At 40.8% G+C, this 17,181-nt stretch overlaps 1 protein-coding gene across 2 annotated transcripts in view; it reads right to left on the reverse strand.

The window, feature by feature from the left end:
- The window catches only part of fam189a1 (family with sequence similarity 189 member A1), a 137,735-nt gene that overhangs the window by 1,413 nt on the left and 119,141 nt on the right, over positions 1-17,181 (reverse strand). For both annotated transcript variants that reach the window (XM_074616151.1, XM_074616160.1), the window contains exons 5-11: positions 12,873-12,980; positions 8,960-9,120; positions 5,288-5,423; positions 3,223-3,298; positions 2,368-3,138; positions 1,839-1,910; positions 864-1,189 (exon numbers count right to left, since the gene is read on the reverse strand). In XM_074616151.1, the coding sequence (XP_074472252.1) occupies positions 864-1,189; positions 1,839-1,910; positions 2,368-3,138; positions 3,223-3,298; positions 5,288-5,423; positions 8,960-9,120; positions 12,873-12,980 (1,650 nt within the window). The remainder of the gene's footprint in view (positions 1-863; positions 1,190-1,838; positions 1,911-2,367; positions 3,139-3,222; positions 3,299-5,287; positions 5,424-8,959; positions 9,121-12,872; positions 12,981-17,181) is intronic.

The following is a 17,181-nucleotide window of genomic DNA, read 5'->3' on the forward strand; positions in this document are numbered from 1 at the left end:
TAATAATAAAATAATAATAATAATAAAAGAGTGATAGTTGACAGCTGTGTATCGTTATAATATTGCCACACAAAATATCGCAACACTATGCTGTATCGATTTGTTCCCCCTCCCCTAGCTGCTAGCATAGACTGTATATAAGAAGTGGACGTAGTCACCGTGACGTCACTCATTAGTTTGTGGACTACCGTTGTAAAGCCTCTATTTCTGCATTTTGGCCGTTGTCATCTTGTTTTTTTGGAGCCAGAAGTGACACGAGAGGGGGGAACTAAGCACAATCGAACGCTGAACAAAACATTTTTTGTTGACCAAAATGTTACAATTAACTTTCATGAACTGAAAACACACTGTGAAAGGGTTAAAGTTGTGAGACGAAAACACGGGCAACTCCCAGTCTGGTAAACGCCGCGGTAGCGCCCTTCCAATCACAAGGTAGCCACGCCCTAAAGTATCCCCTGCTTTATGGTCTATTTGACTCTAAATGGGACCATAATTTACTAAATGAACATCATGCTGTATTGAAGAAGACTTGAAACTAGCGATTGAGACCATAAACTCATGTTTACAATGTTTACTGAGGTAATAAATCAAGAGAGCAGTAGGCTCATTTTCTCATAGACTTCTATACAATCAGACTTCTTTTTGCAAACAGAGGAGTCTAATTAGAAAGAATGCAAGTTTAAGGCACCTCAGTATTGGCTTCACTTTTCAGACCCAGATGTTGCCCACTGGCTGTTGGTCTGCTATCTACTTATAGTCTTGTATGCTGATGCTCACCAATAAAACCAGAAACAGGCCTACAAACTGCTGGTTTGCCATAAACCATTTATCATTGGACATCATACACCGTCTAATTCAGTTACCTGATCTATGACGTTGGCACTAAAAATGGCCTCCTCCATGTGTTTCTCATCCGATTTGATGACACACTTGATGTTGTTGACGACCTGCTGGACTTCAGGAGGTAGGCTGCAGCTCGAATGCTCCAGGAACTTGGCCACCAGTACTTTGGTGTCTTTGTACATCTTAAAGTCGGCCAGGGAGTGTGGGCGTTCGTGGGAGGAGTGTGTAGTTTGCAGGGCACGGGGTTTAACGTGGATGTCAACTTTCCTGCCCTCCTTTTGCTGCTTCCTGGCGCTTATGTGACCGGGTTTAGCTCCAACTACCCCTGTTGTAACGTCTGTTGGCCCTGAAGATAAACAGAGGAGAAAAATATATTAAATTACATATAATTCTTAAAATCCTGTGGATTTAGTGCTTTGGGTAAAGTGAAATCACAGTTTTCTAAGTCACTGACGTAACACATTTTCATTATCAGCTCAGTTATAAGGATGAATTTCATCTAATCATAACTTGTTTTGGTTTTTTTGTTTAAATTAGGACTGCAACTAACAATTATTTTCATTGTCAATTAATCTGTCGATTATTTTCTTGAATAATCGATTAGTTTGGTCTAACAAATGTCAGAAAATGGTGAAAAATGTGTTTCCCAAAGCCCAAAATTAAGTCCTCAAATATCTTGTTTTGTCCACAACTCAAAGATATACAGTTTACTGTCATAAAGGAGTAAAGTAACCAGAAAATATTCACATTTAAGAAGCTGAATTTTTATTTTTTTTTCTTAAAATATTACTCAAACCGATTAATCGATCATCAAAATAGATTAATTTAATAGTTGACAACTAATAGATTCATTGATTAAGCTCCAGTTTCAATGGTTTGTTAAATTAGCTTTCCACGCTGCCAGTTTGTCCTACGGGTCCAATTGTTTTATAGGATGTGATTGCTGTTTTTATATGTCCCACCATCACATGAATTCACAGTTTCTATGATGGTACCTTGCTCAGGTGATGTATGAGTTGAATCTTCAGCAGCAGGGTTATTTGCAGAGGCGCAGCCACTATTTTCCCCTGTAGAGGGAGACAAGGTACTTAGTGTGCACACAACAAAGCAGGTTCATGATCCACCATTGACTATTGACAAGGAAAGCCTGTAGGGCTGCCTCTAATGATTAGTTTCATTATCAATCAATCTGCCGATTACTTTCGTGTTTAATCAATTATTTGTTTAATATATAAAATGTTCTCAGAGTTCAAGGTGATGTCTTCGAATGTCTTGTTTTGTCCACTCAACAGTCAAAAACCCAGTGATAGTCAGTTTACAATGATATAAAACAGAGAAAAATAACAGATGCTCACATTGGAGAATCTGGAACAAAAAACATGTTTGGACTTTCGCATGAAAAATGACTCCAAAATGATGGATCAATTGACTAATCATTTAAGCTCTAAAAGGCTGATCACTCTTGCAATATTTAGATATATATTTAGTATATCAGTTGTAGTAGAAGTCTTGTGTAACACTCACTTCCTGTAGTAGAAGAGCAGGAGATGGGGTCGCTGGTGGAACGGACTATGCGTGCCAGTTTGCGGTACTTCCTGGCCGCTCGGTGCACCCGAGGCCTCTCTGAGGGCGAGTGGCCACTCTGGGCTGAGGTAGAGGGGGGTTGCAATGTGGAGGAGGGCGACCAAACGCTGAAACACAGCCTGGGGCCGCGTGGCCTGCTGGGAGGGGAGGGGGAAGGAGAAGGAGCCATGGGACTGATGGCTGAAGTTCCACCAGAGGAGGCCACGGAGGTGGGGGAGCAAGGCTGAGGCGGCGGGGGGAGGGTGACGGGGAGCGTGAGCTTCCGGCTCATCATTCGTGCCTTAATGAGGGAGTGTGTTGACGCTTTAGGTGGCTCCTCTGGTAAATGTTTGGCTGACGCGAGCTCGTCACATATGTGCATCGAAGCCCTGAGTTCCTCACACGGATGCGTGTTCTCCGCAGAATCCTCCTGGTCCAGATTGCTAAAGTTTTCTGAGGACCAGTCCGGAGAGCGCTCCAGAGACTCCTGGGTGTGTGAGGACTCGCTATAACCCGTATCACTGGGGCGAGCGTCACTGTTAGGCAAGCCACGATGGTCACGTGTACAAAGTTCCAGGCTGGTGCAGCTGCCGTCGATGGGGGCGGTGTGGAGCATGCCGTAGGGAGAGGAGTCAGAGCCCTGGATCTCCAGGGAACACAAGTCCTCAGAGGAGCAAGTCTGGTCCTGATCAGCCACCTCTGACACCATCAGTGACGCACTGTCCACCGAGGCTGAGGACATGGGAAAAAATATCATCAGCACGAATACTAGTAGACAAAGACATTTGACAATGCTGCAGTGTTAACTGGGTTTACCCTGAGTGCTGAATCCTGCAGTGTTTCTCTCACACAGACTGGACTCAGTGGCCGGCTGCTCTATGCTGGTGGTGACCTGAGAAAAGGACATAATTAGTGGAGATGCATGACAAAAAAGCACTGCTGGATACTTAGTATGTACTGCATAAAAGCAGCTGTGTGGCACCTAACCAGTTTGGTCTGTAGAGGGCTCTATAAGACCACAAACACACTAACAAATCCTCACTTTAAAGGAAACTACTGTATCATGTAGAGTTGGATAAGAAGCTTGAATTAGATTCACTAATGTGCTTTTATCTATACGTTCATATAACTTTACATCATAGTCTTTAGCCTGAAATCCTCAGCTGAGTTTCTTCCCGCTGACTGTTCTCGCACACAATCAATCCATCATTGCCTGCTTCCATTAGTTATTTACAGCGACCGCTGCTGATCTATTGCAGGTGAGAAAAGCTTCTCCTGATTCCTATTTGAAGGACACTGTGAAGAGAACCGTGAATTGAACATGTATAATGGAAATAAGGGATTGAAAGCCTAAAGTGTTAAATGAGGTTGAGAATATAATAGGAGATAAAAGGATTTGCTTAGACAGTTATTTTTAGCTGCTGTGAACAATGAGATGCAGCGAAGCCTCAGCCTGAAAAAAGCTCTGATCAGTTCAACGTGACTGTCAAAGGAGACGCCTCAGTAAATCTGAAGCAGCAGATAAATACTCAGATACAAAATGCAAATGTGCAAGAAGAGAAATACCAACCATTTAGAGAAGAACATCTGAAAGGTTGGTTGGGTTGGTTAAATTAACGTTTATACTAAAACCTCTGGTCTATAATATCAAAATATTCACATTTCAGACTTCAGGTTTAACCTTGAAATCCCCTCGTTTTGAAGGCTATCTCATCCAAAATTAAAAGGTTTACATTTTTAACCAAACCTAATTAACCAAAACTTGACTTATTTTTTTATGTAATTCACATATGAGTATCGACTCGAAGAAAAAAAGATAGTTTAAAAAATATATTCAATCTGAGGTAGCCGAATGGTTACAGCCCATAACACATCATCACAACGTCCACAGTTAGTTTCTAGCCCGGGATATTTGGTGAGTGCTGTACCCCTCTCTCTCTATCTGTCACCTTCTATACTGTCAAATGCCAAAAGACACCCATAGTCCCCATACGATGAATCCTAATGACCTCGATCTCCCGACTTTTCCTCTCGCACCACCATAAAGTTAACATTAAGGTTTTGCGGGAAATGCCTTAACAACTATTGGATATATTGTGTATGAAATTTGGTTCAGACATTCATGTTCCCCTAGGGGACGGATTGTAGGGGTGGGGAAAAAAAATTGACACGGCATAGTATCGCGATATTTAGCGAGGCAATATTGAATCGATAGAAGGACGTCAAGTATTGATCTTTCATTATATAAACTATTAACCTCTTAACAAGCCGACAGCCGCTAATCTGCCTTTCAGAGGCTGCAGCGGGCTGAGTCTTGTAATGTTAGCTTGTCGGGAAGAACGCAAAATAACGCTCCAAAGTTACGCTATATTTTGGCGAGGAAAAACTGACATGGCCATTTTCAAAAGGGGTCCCTTGACCTCTGACCACAACATATGTGAATGAAAACTCTGAGATGAACAGAGTGAAAACTTTCTTATTAGATAAAACATGTTAACAAACTGCATAATTTGCAGTTGAAAAAAGGTAATAAATCACAATATATCTTATCACAATATAAGATCGTATAGTGGGAATGCTGTGATTAACCAATCAGAATCGAGTATTCGACAACATGTAATAATGCTAATTAGCTAATCTTAGCATTCTGCATTATACCTGCTAAATATCAATTTGATCAAATTGATGTGTACAGTCTCATGGAGCAGCAGACTCTTATTATTGCTACTGCACACATGTAAAATGTATGTTTAACATTAAAGAAGGTAACTGACCTATGAATTGGCCTACTGTCTTTGCAAACAAGGGAATAATGTAATGTCCTAGACCATGTTGTCCATACAGAAGGCCTCTGGATACAGAGCCTGCTGATTGTTCTCACCTGGCTGGCAGGAGTCTGTCCCACCACAGACTCATACGGAGGAGGCAGGTCAGTTGGGTACAGCGTCCCTGGGCTGTTGATGGGAACCCCATAGATGGCACTGAAGGGAGAATGGGGGAAGTCCAGGTGCAGGCCTCTGTCAGGGGCAAAACAGCAGAGTTCAATCAAACAATGAATAAAAACTAGAATGACTGCCTCATGGTTGTATGCCTTCGCCGACCAGTCAAGTTGCAGTTTACATCCATGTCTGTCCAAAATGTCATCACTTCATTATTTTATCCTATTAGATATTTGTGTTAAATGGCCATAAATAGCGTATTAATTCTTGAGTTGTTGTCAAAATCATGTTTTGTGAGGTCAAAGTGACCTTTGAACACCAAAATCCAAGTGGACATTTGTGCCAAATTTGAAGAAATTCCCTCCAGGCGTTCCTGAGAACATACAATAATGCCTTTGGCCACGGCTGTCACCGGCACAGAGACATAAAAACTAAATATCCAAATCATATGTCAAATAACTGGAATACAAAGAGTGGCGAGTACACTGAGCCGGTCACACAGTCCAGAGCGTTTAAGAAACTGGCGTAGAAACAATCCTATCCGAGTCAAAAACACAGTATATTGTCTACTAAAAAAAAAAAAAAGGATGAAAAATATCCTCTTGTCCCCGACACTCCAATCCAGACGACATATATGGATTTAGTATTATTCAATGTGCGCCACCACTGTTTCATGTGGTGCCAATTAGGAATAAGCAGCCATGCGTGCAGTCATATCTTTTAATTACAACCCCGTTCTCCTCTAAAGTGGCAGAGCATGAAATACAACCTGAGAGTCTCCACCAATCATCCGAGGCATGATGATGTCATGACACATCCCTGGCCCTGGGCAGGGACACCATAAACGCTTCCTCTGCCTTGTTTATATTTATGGCATAATTGACAAACAGATGTGGCTTCCTGCCAAATGGCTACAGCAGCAGAACGCTCTCTGGCACGACTGAGAAAAATGAAGGTAGTGATGAGGGAGGGCTCGACCGATCTTTCACAACAGCTGAGAATCACGGATGTCGCAGCTGCTTAGCGGAGGGAAATGCTCTGAGCTGACCACGGATGATAATATACCACATGTGATGGTCACAGACAGATAGCAAACAGACACATGCCACTACTGCTTAATATCATGGATTTAGATTTGAATGAAAATGTTTCTTTTGGCATCTGTATATTCACCATCTCATAGGATATTCTAGGGTTGTCTACTTTAATAAAATGCTAAAGCAGTTTTAACTGACAAAATCGCTTAACTGAGAAGATGTAATAAAAAGTCAACATCTTGTTTCATTGTGTCCTCTTTGGGGCGTTGAGCCTCCAAAAGCATCCCTCCAGTACTTACTAGACCTATGAGAGATTTTTCTAATCATTTTGCAATCAATGCTGCTCCTTCTTCAAATTATGACCACTTTTACATCACATATAGACCATCTGATTCATTTCAGGTGTCTGTGGAGGGGCAGGTAGGAAGTTATAGGCTCCTGAAGAATTTTAAATACAGTATATGTGTGCTATTGTGTTAAACGGGAAACTTTAAGAAATACCAGTGCTCAAGCCTGACTATAAGTTCCCACTTGGCAAATATGAAAATTTTATTTCACAATTATCCCGGCCAAAATAATTGCAATTCACGATATCATCCTGATAATCATTAAAATATGCTTAAAAGTCTTAAAATGGCACTAAAACATACTGGACACATAGGACACATCTTTTTTTAGACAGCTTCTTCAAGTCACTCATGTGAGGATATTCACGATTATTCTGATAATGGAAATTCACCACGATCAACTTATTGTGAATATTTTTTATCGCAATATGTGATAAAATCCTATATCGTCCCATATAGTTCCCAGTGGTGTAGTGATTGTTGATGAGGCGGGTGTACTACTAGGTAGATGGTAGTAGGCTACCAAGGAGGAGTGGGTATACTATCCTATATATTCCAATGGCTTTTTGGCTGATTGGTGGGTAAACTACAACCAGACAAAGAGGTCGGTATACCCCGTATACCTACTTATTGCCTCCACTACACCACTGCTAGTTCCCACACATTCCTCTTGCAGATATGAATGCAACTCAAGGAGGGGGATCTGAGTCAGGTACAGTATCCTGAACTACTGATCACTTGCAGCAACCAGCAGATTTTTAGTTTCAATAAATATTGCAGAACATTTTGGGATGGATCTCCGTAGCAATGCAGCATTGAAGTTCTCAAAATCTATTGAACAATGCCGGTTGTATTTATAAGACATAACATGCAGTGCCTTGTTACCTAATTTGAATTGCAGCCATCTGGGAAGTGCTTTATGTTGCCTTTGGCAAAAAACAAAATATTTACATATTTATTCCCACTGCAATCAGTAATTTATACTCACTGTAATTAACCTGTAGTTTAAGTTTCATTTAATAAATCTTAATTAATAAAATATCATGTTTTTCAGGATTGCCCAGCACTTTGCATATAACTGATCATTGATAGTTGTTTAGCTGTGCACATAGATTAGAAATGTTAGGACCTCATTAATGTGCTAATTTCCACCAATTGTTTTGTGTTGTACTGTAATAATCAGCAACAACCAATGTTCTCCACTAAGTAATAGGGGTGTAAGAAAATATTGACACACATGAGTATCACGATATTATGTTTTGCGATACTGTATTGATTCTCCAAAACGCTGTATCGATTTTTAATCAACCTCTTAAAAATCCGATGGCCCGCCGGCAGACCTGGCTATTCTGTCTTTCAGAGGTTACAGCAGTTTTAGAGCTAGTGTGAAGATACTGGCATCATATTAAAATAAAAAACCTAAGGAATCCATTGGCACCAACCATGTCATACTTACATGCTGCGAAGAACGCTAAAAAACATTTCAAAGTTACGAGGAAAAACAAGGAAAAACTGGCATGGCCATTTTCAAAGGGGTCCCTTGACCTCTGACCTCAAGATATGTGAATGAAAATGGGTTCTATGGGTACCCACGAGCCTCCCCTTTACAAACATGCCCGTTATAATCCCATGCAGTTTTGGGCAAAAAAACAAGTTGTTTTTTGCATGCAGTGCAAATGTGTTATTTTTGCATATGCTAAAATGGTGCATTTGAATATTTCTGCATACTGGGGTCCCTAAACAGTCTTAGAGTAGCATAAATTGGGTATAACTGGCCTCAGCTGAGACTCTTGTGGATCAAATGAGTCAAACTGTATTCATGTATGATGATGTTTGTCCCAATCGCAATATATCATCTTGCTTACAGTATTGCAATATACTGAATTCCCCTGTATCATGATACGTATCGTATCGCCAGGTTCTTATCTGCTTAGATACACAGCCCTACTAAGTACGGGAAATGATAAAGTGTCAATTGTCATTGAAAATTTAACAAAGAGTTACGGGATTAGCCGAAAGTATTATTTTGAAAGGGGGTTCTGATTTACAAATAGACTATTGTATATAATTACAGTGTCTTGTAAACTTTGGACAATATTTTTGTTAGCACATTACAGTTTTTATTGTGTATCCCTGAAAGAATCCACATATCCCAGAAGACACATTGGCCCCAGAGCTTGGGGAGCACTGAGAGAAGATGTGATGCTGATGAGCAGTATTTTCCTCTCACCTCTGTCCATCCATTGAGGGGGTGCAGGTGTACTCTGGGGGGTAGTACGGCGGTGGGGGAATGGGAGGAATAAACTCATCAAAGTCCAGTGTTTGGTGGAGGATGGTTCCATGGGGGGTCATACAGTCGGCATTTAGGGCTCGCGCTCTGTGCGGCATAAACTGAAACACAGCATAAAAACATCAGGCTTTTATTACACATGGTACTGAGTACTTAGTTGTTTATTCATTATTTCAGACCGTAATTTATCCAGAGAGACATGACTGAGCAAAAAAACCACCTCTCTGCTGTTATTTCAAGCAGTTATTCACATGTGTGCTTGTTGTTTGGCCACTGCTGCTATTGACTTGGCTAAATTCACTGAGCTAAATAAATGGTTAACACCTCTCGTGGCTAAATTGGAAAATGAAGCCTCTCTTGGAAACTCTGTGAGACTGTTGGAGATAAGACACAATCCTTTATCTCTTACTTATTCTACTGTTTGATTTGTCTTATTCTATTTTAGCTTATTGTCATCTTCTATTTTACTTTTTAAAATCCTATCTATGTGTCTTTTTCTATTGCCTCATATTTCTTTTATATCTTTTCTTTCTGTCTTATGTAAAGCTTTTCGATTGGCCTTGATGTTGGAAGGTGCTACACAAATAAACTTGCCTTGCCTTTTCTCTCTGTGAATCAATAGTTAGATACCACCATGTTCAGCCACTTCAATCTATAGTTCTCCTGTTGGTGTGCATGTCCGCTTTAGTGTACTGTAATTTTATACTTTTATACATTCACATAGTGTCAGCAAGACATATTACAGACAAGTAGGGCTAGGCGATAATTCAATATGATAATTTATCCTCTTTTCAAAGGAATAATTTCACTTTAAACTGTTGTGTTAATTTTGCACTAAAGTTCTAAATTAAATGGGAAAATACTCAGTACTTTTCATTTGTCAAGTATTTAATTCACACAGGACAATATAAAAATAGGCTTTACCATGTGACTATTTCATATAGACAATTTATTTATTTAATTACCAGAAAACTACATTGTGATGTACTGTATATCGTTAACGAGATATGAAATGATCTATATCGGGATAGAAGATTTTGGCCCTATCGCCCAGCCCTACAGATAAGCATAAAATAAAAGCAAAAAAAAGACCTGGCCCCAATTCAAAGATTATAATCATTAATTAATCATTAATTATATCACACCAAAATGCGTGTATATACATGTCTTCTTAGAGACAGTAAGAAGCTCTGAGAACGAGGTGCTCACAGCTTTGCTCATCTGAAATTGGGCCACTGAAACAGGGACCACTGGGAATTAAGTCCTTATGTCAACGTGAGAATGATGTTTCAGTCCCATTTTTAATTGCAGTATAATTCAAACAGCTTCAGATGAATTTATTTTTACCATCTGTCTGTCTCTTCTTAAATAGTCACAGATATAAAAGACTATAATCTCTGTGGTCCTGTCCCAGGGATCTAAAAAGAAGTCTATTCATCTATGTAGTTATCACTGTTTAAACCTGCATTAACTGATTTGTTTTGCCAACTGGGGGCAGTGGAAACAAGATGTAAACACAACACAATAAATCACTTTGTAAATCTGATATGTAAGCAAACAGTTGGTTATTTACACATCCTGCAGACACTTTATCATTCATTTAGAATTGTGTTCTGGCCACCTGGTAAATATAAGTCCCATATTCACTCTCCTTCTAGCTTTGTTTTGGTCTTCACCAACTCCTGAGGGAAAAATCTGGTCCTTTAGCTGCTAAATGCTCCGCTATGTTCACCAGCTAGTCGCTAACTTTGTCTGTCCGCTGTTTGGTGCAGCGCAGGTACTCGTCCAATAGGTTTATCAGTTATTTTTAAATGACAGCTACTTGCTCAACCCTGTCTGCTACAAAATTACATTCCCATACAACTAAACTGCATTCTCAATTACGTTTCGAGGGAAACAAATTTTCTTCCGGATAACGGCGGGTTCACATAGGCCGCGGAGGCGCCGCAATTCTCAGAGAAGCGCTGCCCACGTCCTTTCGGAGCCCATGTAAATCATTTAGGCTGTTCACATGAAACATATTTGTGCAAGACATTCTCATCCCAACTCATCACATACTCACACTTTGTCAGACCCCTTGGCGTCACATTTCGGTCGCAGTAAACACGTGCTTGATGTTGTGAATTAAACAAAAACACGCTTATGTTCAGGCAACAAACCAACTTAGTTAGGTTTAGGAAAAAACAACATGGTTGGGCTTAAAATTACTATGTTTGTAAAGTGAAAATGAGACGAACGCTGTGAACACGGTACATGGACTAACAGCTGATTGTAACGTGAGAGGGAAACGTGACGCACGGGACACAAACAGCGGTCTCTTGGATGAAAGCCTTGTGTTTGTTGGACCCATCCACCTCTCCTCCCGCCCACCCGGTGTGTGTTTTTTCGCTCTTTAAACTACGTCACCACACTCCGGGCACACTTCCTCTGAGCGTTTACTGTTGCCGCGGATAGGTTTACATTGTAGTTAATTGAAAGCCTGGTGCGTTTCCTGCAGGCGCTAAAGGGTGCCTTGAGCGTTGGTATCACATGCGGATGGGTGCGACAAAGCCTCTGGGAAAGAGAACGGGTGGATTTGTGATATGTCAAAAACAAATGTAATCTGAGAGAAAATCCGTTTCCCTCAAACGCAATTGACGATGCAGTTTCATTGTATGGGAACGTAATTTTTAGGAGACCGGGCTGACCTGCTGCGTCTGAGACTACGCTGATGAGAGCGGTGAGAGTGAACCAAACAGCAAAGTTGTGGACCGGAAAACCAAAACAATGAACTGAAAGATGCAAAAAAGCTCCGTAGAGCTGAGAAGAACAGGTGATAATTCTCTGCAGGTTCATCACCACAAGCGATCCCTTTCACAATACATGTAGTCATTTCTGACCCATTCTTAATGTAAAAGCAGCTTTAAAGAAGAACAAAACATACCTGAATAAATGAATATCAGGATTATAAATAGTTGCTGAATATGTTTTAAATAAGGGTTATGAGACATAATCATTTTTACTGGGTCACATGAATGTTTCCAGTTGATCATTAGAGATTTCATTAAAGTGAAATGGATCTCAGTTGACTTGTGACTCTCACGAAGATGAAACTAATGTCTGAATTTTGTCCTCTGAGTTAAACTTAATTTATTTTACTAGCTACTATATAGCTGATATTACTGCTGATTTCCCGCCACATCAACCTGTTATCAAACCAATCTCCACTTCCAGCCCGGAGCACCAGTTTTAATATCCAGACTCGTTTCAGCGAGCACAAAATTTACAGCCTAGTTCATAAAACGTGTAAAACGTCTCTTGCATCAAATGTTACTGCAAAGCTATTTCATACGTGGTATCGAGCTGGCAGTGTTGCTGTACCTTTCCAATTGCTGATGTGTTTGGAGGCATGAAATAACAATTGTTGGTGTGAAACCCAAAGGGGAGCTTGGCCATGCTAATTTCCCTCATGACTGAAGGCATTTAGCTGTTGGTAATAGTTTCATTGTTCCACATAAAATGACAAAAGAGGGTCACACTGAGGACGGCGTACCTTTGATGGAAAACCCAGTGGGATGTTGAGCTGTTTTCTTCGAATCCAGCATAATTTTGAGATGCAGGACATTGCGAGAGGTCCTGTGGCAATTGACCTTCACTGTGTGTGTTTACCAAGCAGCATGATTCAACCAACCACTCAAACATTACTCTCCACTATCTTAAAACGGATAAAGGTTGGCGCATCCCTCCTGAGCCTCATGTGTTTATCTGACCTGATGATAGTGATCTTCAGACTAAAAAATGTTGTTTTTTTTAACAGCGGGTTGGTCACTGAAAATAAAATAAAGTCAGCTATTGACGTCTCCATCACACTCACCATCTGCAGCACATCAGTCGAGACCATCTGCATACAGCACATGGCGGTGGCGAGAGCACACACAATGGTGGAGATGACGTTGAGGGCGCATACGCTGAACAGCAGCTCCTAAAGGAGAGGGGGGGAGAGGAGGAGACTGTTAGAGGAACAAAAGGAGAGGAGGAGGAGGAACGTAAGAGAAAATGACAAGGGTGCAGGAGAGAAGGTGAGGAGAGGCGGAGAAGACAGTCAACGTACATTAAAGATGAGTAATATGTAGGGCGGTCCCCTCTAACGCCTCGTTTCCACAGGGTTTTGTTTTGTGTCCGTAAATCCGTATAGTATACGAATTACAACCCAGTGTTCAATGCAAGGAAACGCATTTCTTTATGGATAAAAGCTCCACCACAGATATGGGAGAGAATTTACTACATAGATAAAAAATAGTGTTTTTATATCAGTGCACAAGAAGAGAAACGGACGTGAGGAAAGCAAGCCAACGAGTAAAGTCAAGAGGAAAAACACAGAAGGCTCTTCACATTTTTCATATTAATCTCATCTGATCATTCAAATACACGGATATTTTCACAACGACATGGCCATCTGGAATGAAGCTAAGTGGTGTGAAAATGGTTAGTAAATGCCGCTTTGCCGTCGGCTGTAATCCTTGCAGTGTGTTCAAATGCAACTTGTCGGCCAAGACAAAGGCAACGTGGGGCGACGCAACAGTCGGGTTTCAACGCTTCTAGTTCTCTGATGTCAGCTTGGTGTGTCTGGGGCTTAAGATTTCTTTAATCGATTAGTCATTTTTTGATGCTTTATCATGATGAATGATGTATTTCCAAGAAACTAGTGAGCACATCTCTGATAAACACAAGATTTAAAGTGGTGCTTTTGTGTGATTCTTTTTGGAGAAACTCAGTTTCACAGATCTGTCGATTAAATCAACTAATCGATTAGTCGATTAAGAATTTCTTTGGTCAAGGACAGCCCTAGTAAAATGGTGTATGTGGAACAAAAGGAGAAGAAACAGATAGGACTGACGGTGACACAAACAGCATTGACGTCACCAGTAAGGTAACCAAGTTTAGAAAGGCACAGCAGGGTGGCTCTGCAGTGAGAAAACACTTCTATAAACATCTGGTTTCATGAGACAACCACACAGAACCAAGAAGAGTCTTATATGCACTGTTAACATTTCTAGAATATTATAATTTTAAAGGTTAAAGACTGATAAAAAGAATTATCAGGTATGCGTACATGGAGGCCGAGCAAACAAATGCAGTTAACAAGGAAAACAACCTCATAAGCATCCAAGGTTAAACACAAGCATACAGTATACACATTGCAGTGAACAGTGAGGGGACAAACCAGTATTGAATCTGTCAGCAAAAATAAATGTGCACGCTGCTGAAATACTAGCCCAGCACCTTGAATCAGAGAAATGACTTATGACTGCAGTCCCATTAGGCTGCTGTTTGTTCTATTCTTCTAAAAGCTAGAAAATGATCATCTGTAAGTGCCTCCATTTTTAAACCATATTGAGTTTTGAACATCCTAACAAATGAACCTATAATAACTGTACTGTATGAATTAATTTCCGGAAGAAGAGCGCGGGAACAGTAATACCACCTGCATGGTAATTGGCTCTGGGAATAGCAACTGTCGAGCACACAGAGCATGTTGAGAGGAGAGAGGATGATAGCAGCTTGTATTGGATCTGCAGTCCTCCCAGATGTAACTATAAGCTTCTTTATGAAGTTCACAGGGTTTGTCTGTCACTATAAACTCACTTATACAGTCACTATAACAGTATTATCAGGAGTATTATTATTAAAAGGTGTAAGACTGTCAAACGATGAGAGGGAGGAGGAGAGAAGGCAGAAAAAGGGGTGAATGAATCTTAGGCATAGACTTTGACTTTGGCTGTTTTAGGGCTGTCCTTCGACCAAAGAAATTCTAAGTCGACTAACACTCATACGATCTTGTTCAATCGATTAGTTGGTTTAATGAACAGATCAGGAAAACTTTTTCAAGTTTCATATGACACCAGTATCTTCACTCTGGCTTTAAAACTGAGGCAGCTACAAACTTAAAATCAAAAGTTGCGTTAAAGAAATTAGTGGCGTTTAAACAAATTAGTGGCGTTTAAACAAATTTGTGTTAGTGATGCAAGAGACGTTTTACACGAAGTGAATCAAATTATCCAGCTCGTACATCTGCAACCACAAACTTACTTTACACCCACACAGGTGAATAAAAACACAATGATATGGTACATTCAGCATGACAAATAAGGGATAATGTGCAGCGAGCCGGTCATTGTTGTGAAATAAACCCTGACAGGATGATGCAGGACCCCGACGCGAAGCATCACCCTGAAGGGGTTTATTTCGCAACAATGACGGGCTCGCTGTACATTATCCCACTTATTACACGGCTACTTACTTAAGAAATCAATAATTTGGCACAAAAATGGTCCACCAGAGTCCGAGATCAGAACTGCGTCCATCGCAACAAACAACATTTATCAATATTTAACACAGCTGCCCCAAAAATGTCTGAATATAACAATCGTCATTCCTTACAGAGAAGGACAAGAGGGACTTTCAGCACTGAAATAAAAACCTCACTACACCTTTTATTCTTTGTGGCTCATGAAGCTCCCCAGTTACCACACAAAGAGTTTTCTAGCCTGCTGCACAGATTATTCACCAGATTCAGGAAGCACATAATTACCAGTGACATTACAAAACCCCCACTTGTACCAGGCTACTGATAATCTGCAGAGAGGACAGCCGTCTCCCCCACCTGCACCCAGGTCTGTTGTCTGGGTGCAGGTACCCTGACTTTTTAATAAAGGAAGTTCAGGCTGGGTGTTTATAGCAGGCGGTGACTTTTTGGCAACCAGATCCCGTGACTCACTTCCATTCCCTTTGAAGTTTGTGATATAAAATGGATCAGCTGCCAGCCCCGCAACTGTTTTTCAAACATGTTTGATATCCAGTAACTAGCTGCCAAAGATCAAGTCTGTGTGAAGTTAATGCAGAGATGATGCCAGTTGGAACCAGGGAAGTTGAAGTCGTGCAGTGCCAGCTATAAAATACAACTAATACATGTTTGCCTTGGAAGATAACAGTTTTGGAGCATGTTTTTGCGTTGGAGGAAAGTTCTTGAGAACTGAGAACAAGTCTGTTTGGCATTTTAAACATGGAAAATCACAACCAGTCATTAGAGATTGTAACTGATTTTAGCTGAGAAAGACAGCTTACATGCTTAAAAAGTGTTGATGTTTAACAGAATAAAACTTCTCAATTTCTACATAGAACAGAGCGAAGTGATGTAAAACTTCCAAGTCAGCCCGATCAACCAAAAATATGTGAATGACCACGACCTCTTAACAATGCATTACGTGGTGGTGGCACATAATGTGTTAAAATTGTATGCCGACACCACGGAAATTATGCCAAGGGACTGTCATTTAGGATCCTTTGTCGTGGTGGACACACCGAGGAGGTAGGGATGGGTCGGTGGATGGATTGATGAATGGGTGGATGAATGGGTTAAACACGGGACTTTCACCCAGGAAACCGGTGTTCGTCTCCTGTGTGAAACCAAAAATCAATGTTGACTTATTTTAAATTATGTAGGCTACATAAGTTATTTTAACCCAATGATCTGTTCTTCTATGAAGGAGTTTTGTTGCCTAAACCTAAATTGTTTCCTGTAGTGGCTGCACATACTGTGCGTTCCAGTACATCCGGTCACATTTTTCAGTACGCTTTGAAAAAAGGTCAACATTTATGTCAACACATGTGATTATAGGAGCTAAAACGTGAAAAAATGCTGGTATGGTCATTTGATCCCACAACACCTGTATTCAAGACAACTATTACTACCTAACTTCACACATGAGTGGCACCTGCTGCCTAGTCTGACCACAACCTTACAGTGACAGATTGTGTAGCACTCTGGACCTTACAGGGAGCTTAATTGGGTTTTCACACCACTGATCACTCAACTGTTGTCTCTTGAACCATGAACGTCTTGACCAGACACAATCTACACACATGCCTCCACTAGCTGCTCTCTCTAAAGTACGACATAGACAGTAGCAAAGGGCAGCACCCTGCTTTTCTCCAGTCAACATGGAGTTTCTGTTGAGAGTCTCAGCTGTCTTTGGCATCCCCAAGCAGCTCTTTACAGGATCTGGCAGCAAAGCCAGCACTTCCCTCAGGAAGCCTGACAGCAGTTTCAGGGCGGTCAGTCCAGACGGTTGAAAAAGCCCTTCAGATATTTTCTAACCTCCAGTGACAGGAAGCAGCAGATG

This window comes from Sebastes fasciatus, chromosome 2, assembly GCF_043250625.1.
Source record: "Sebastes fasciatus isolate fSebFas1 chromosome 2, fSebFas1.pri, whole genome shotgun sequence".
NCBI lineage: Eukaryota > Metazoa > Chordata > Actinopteri > Perciformes > Sebastidae > Sebastes > Sebastes fasciatus.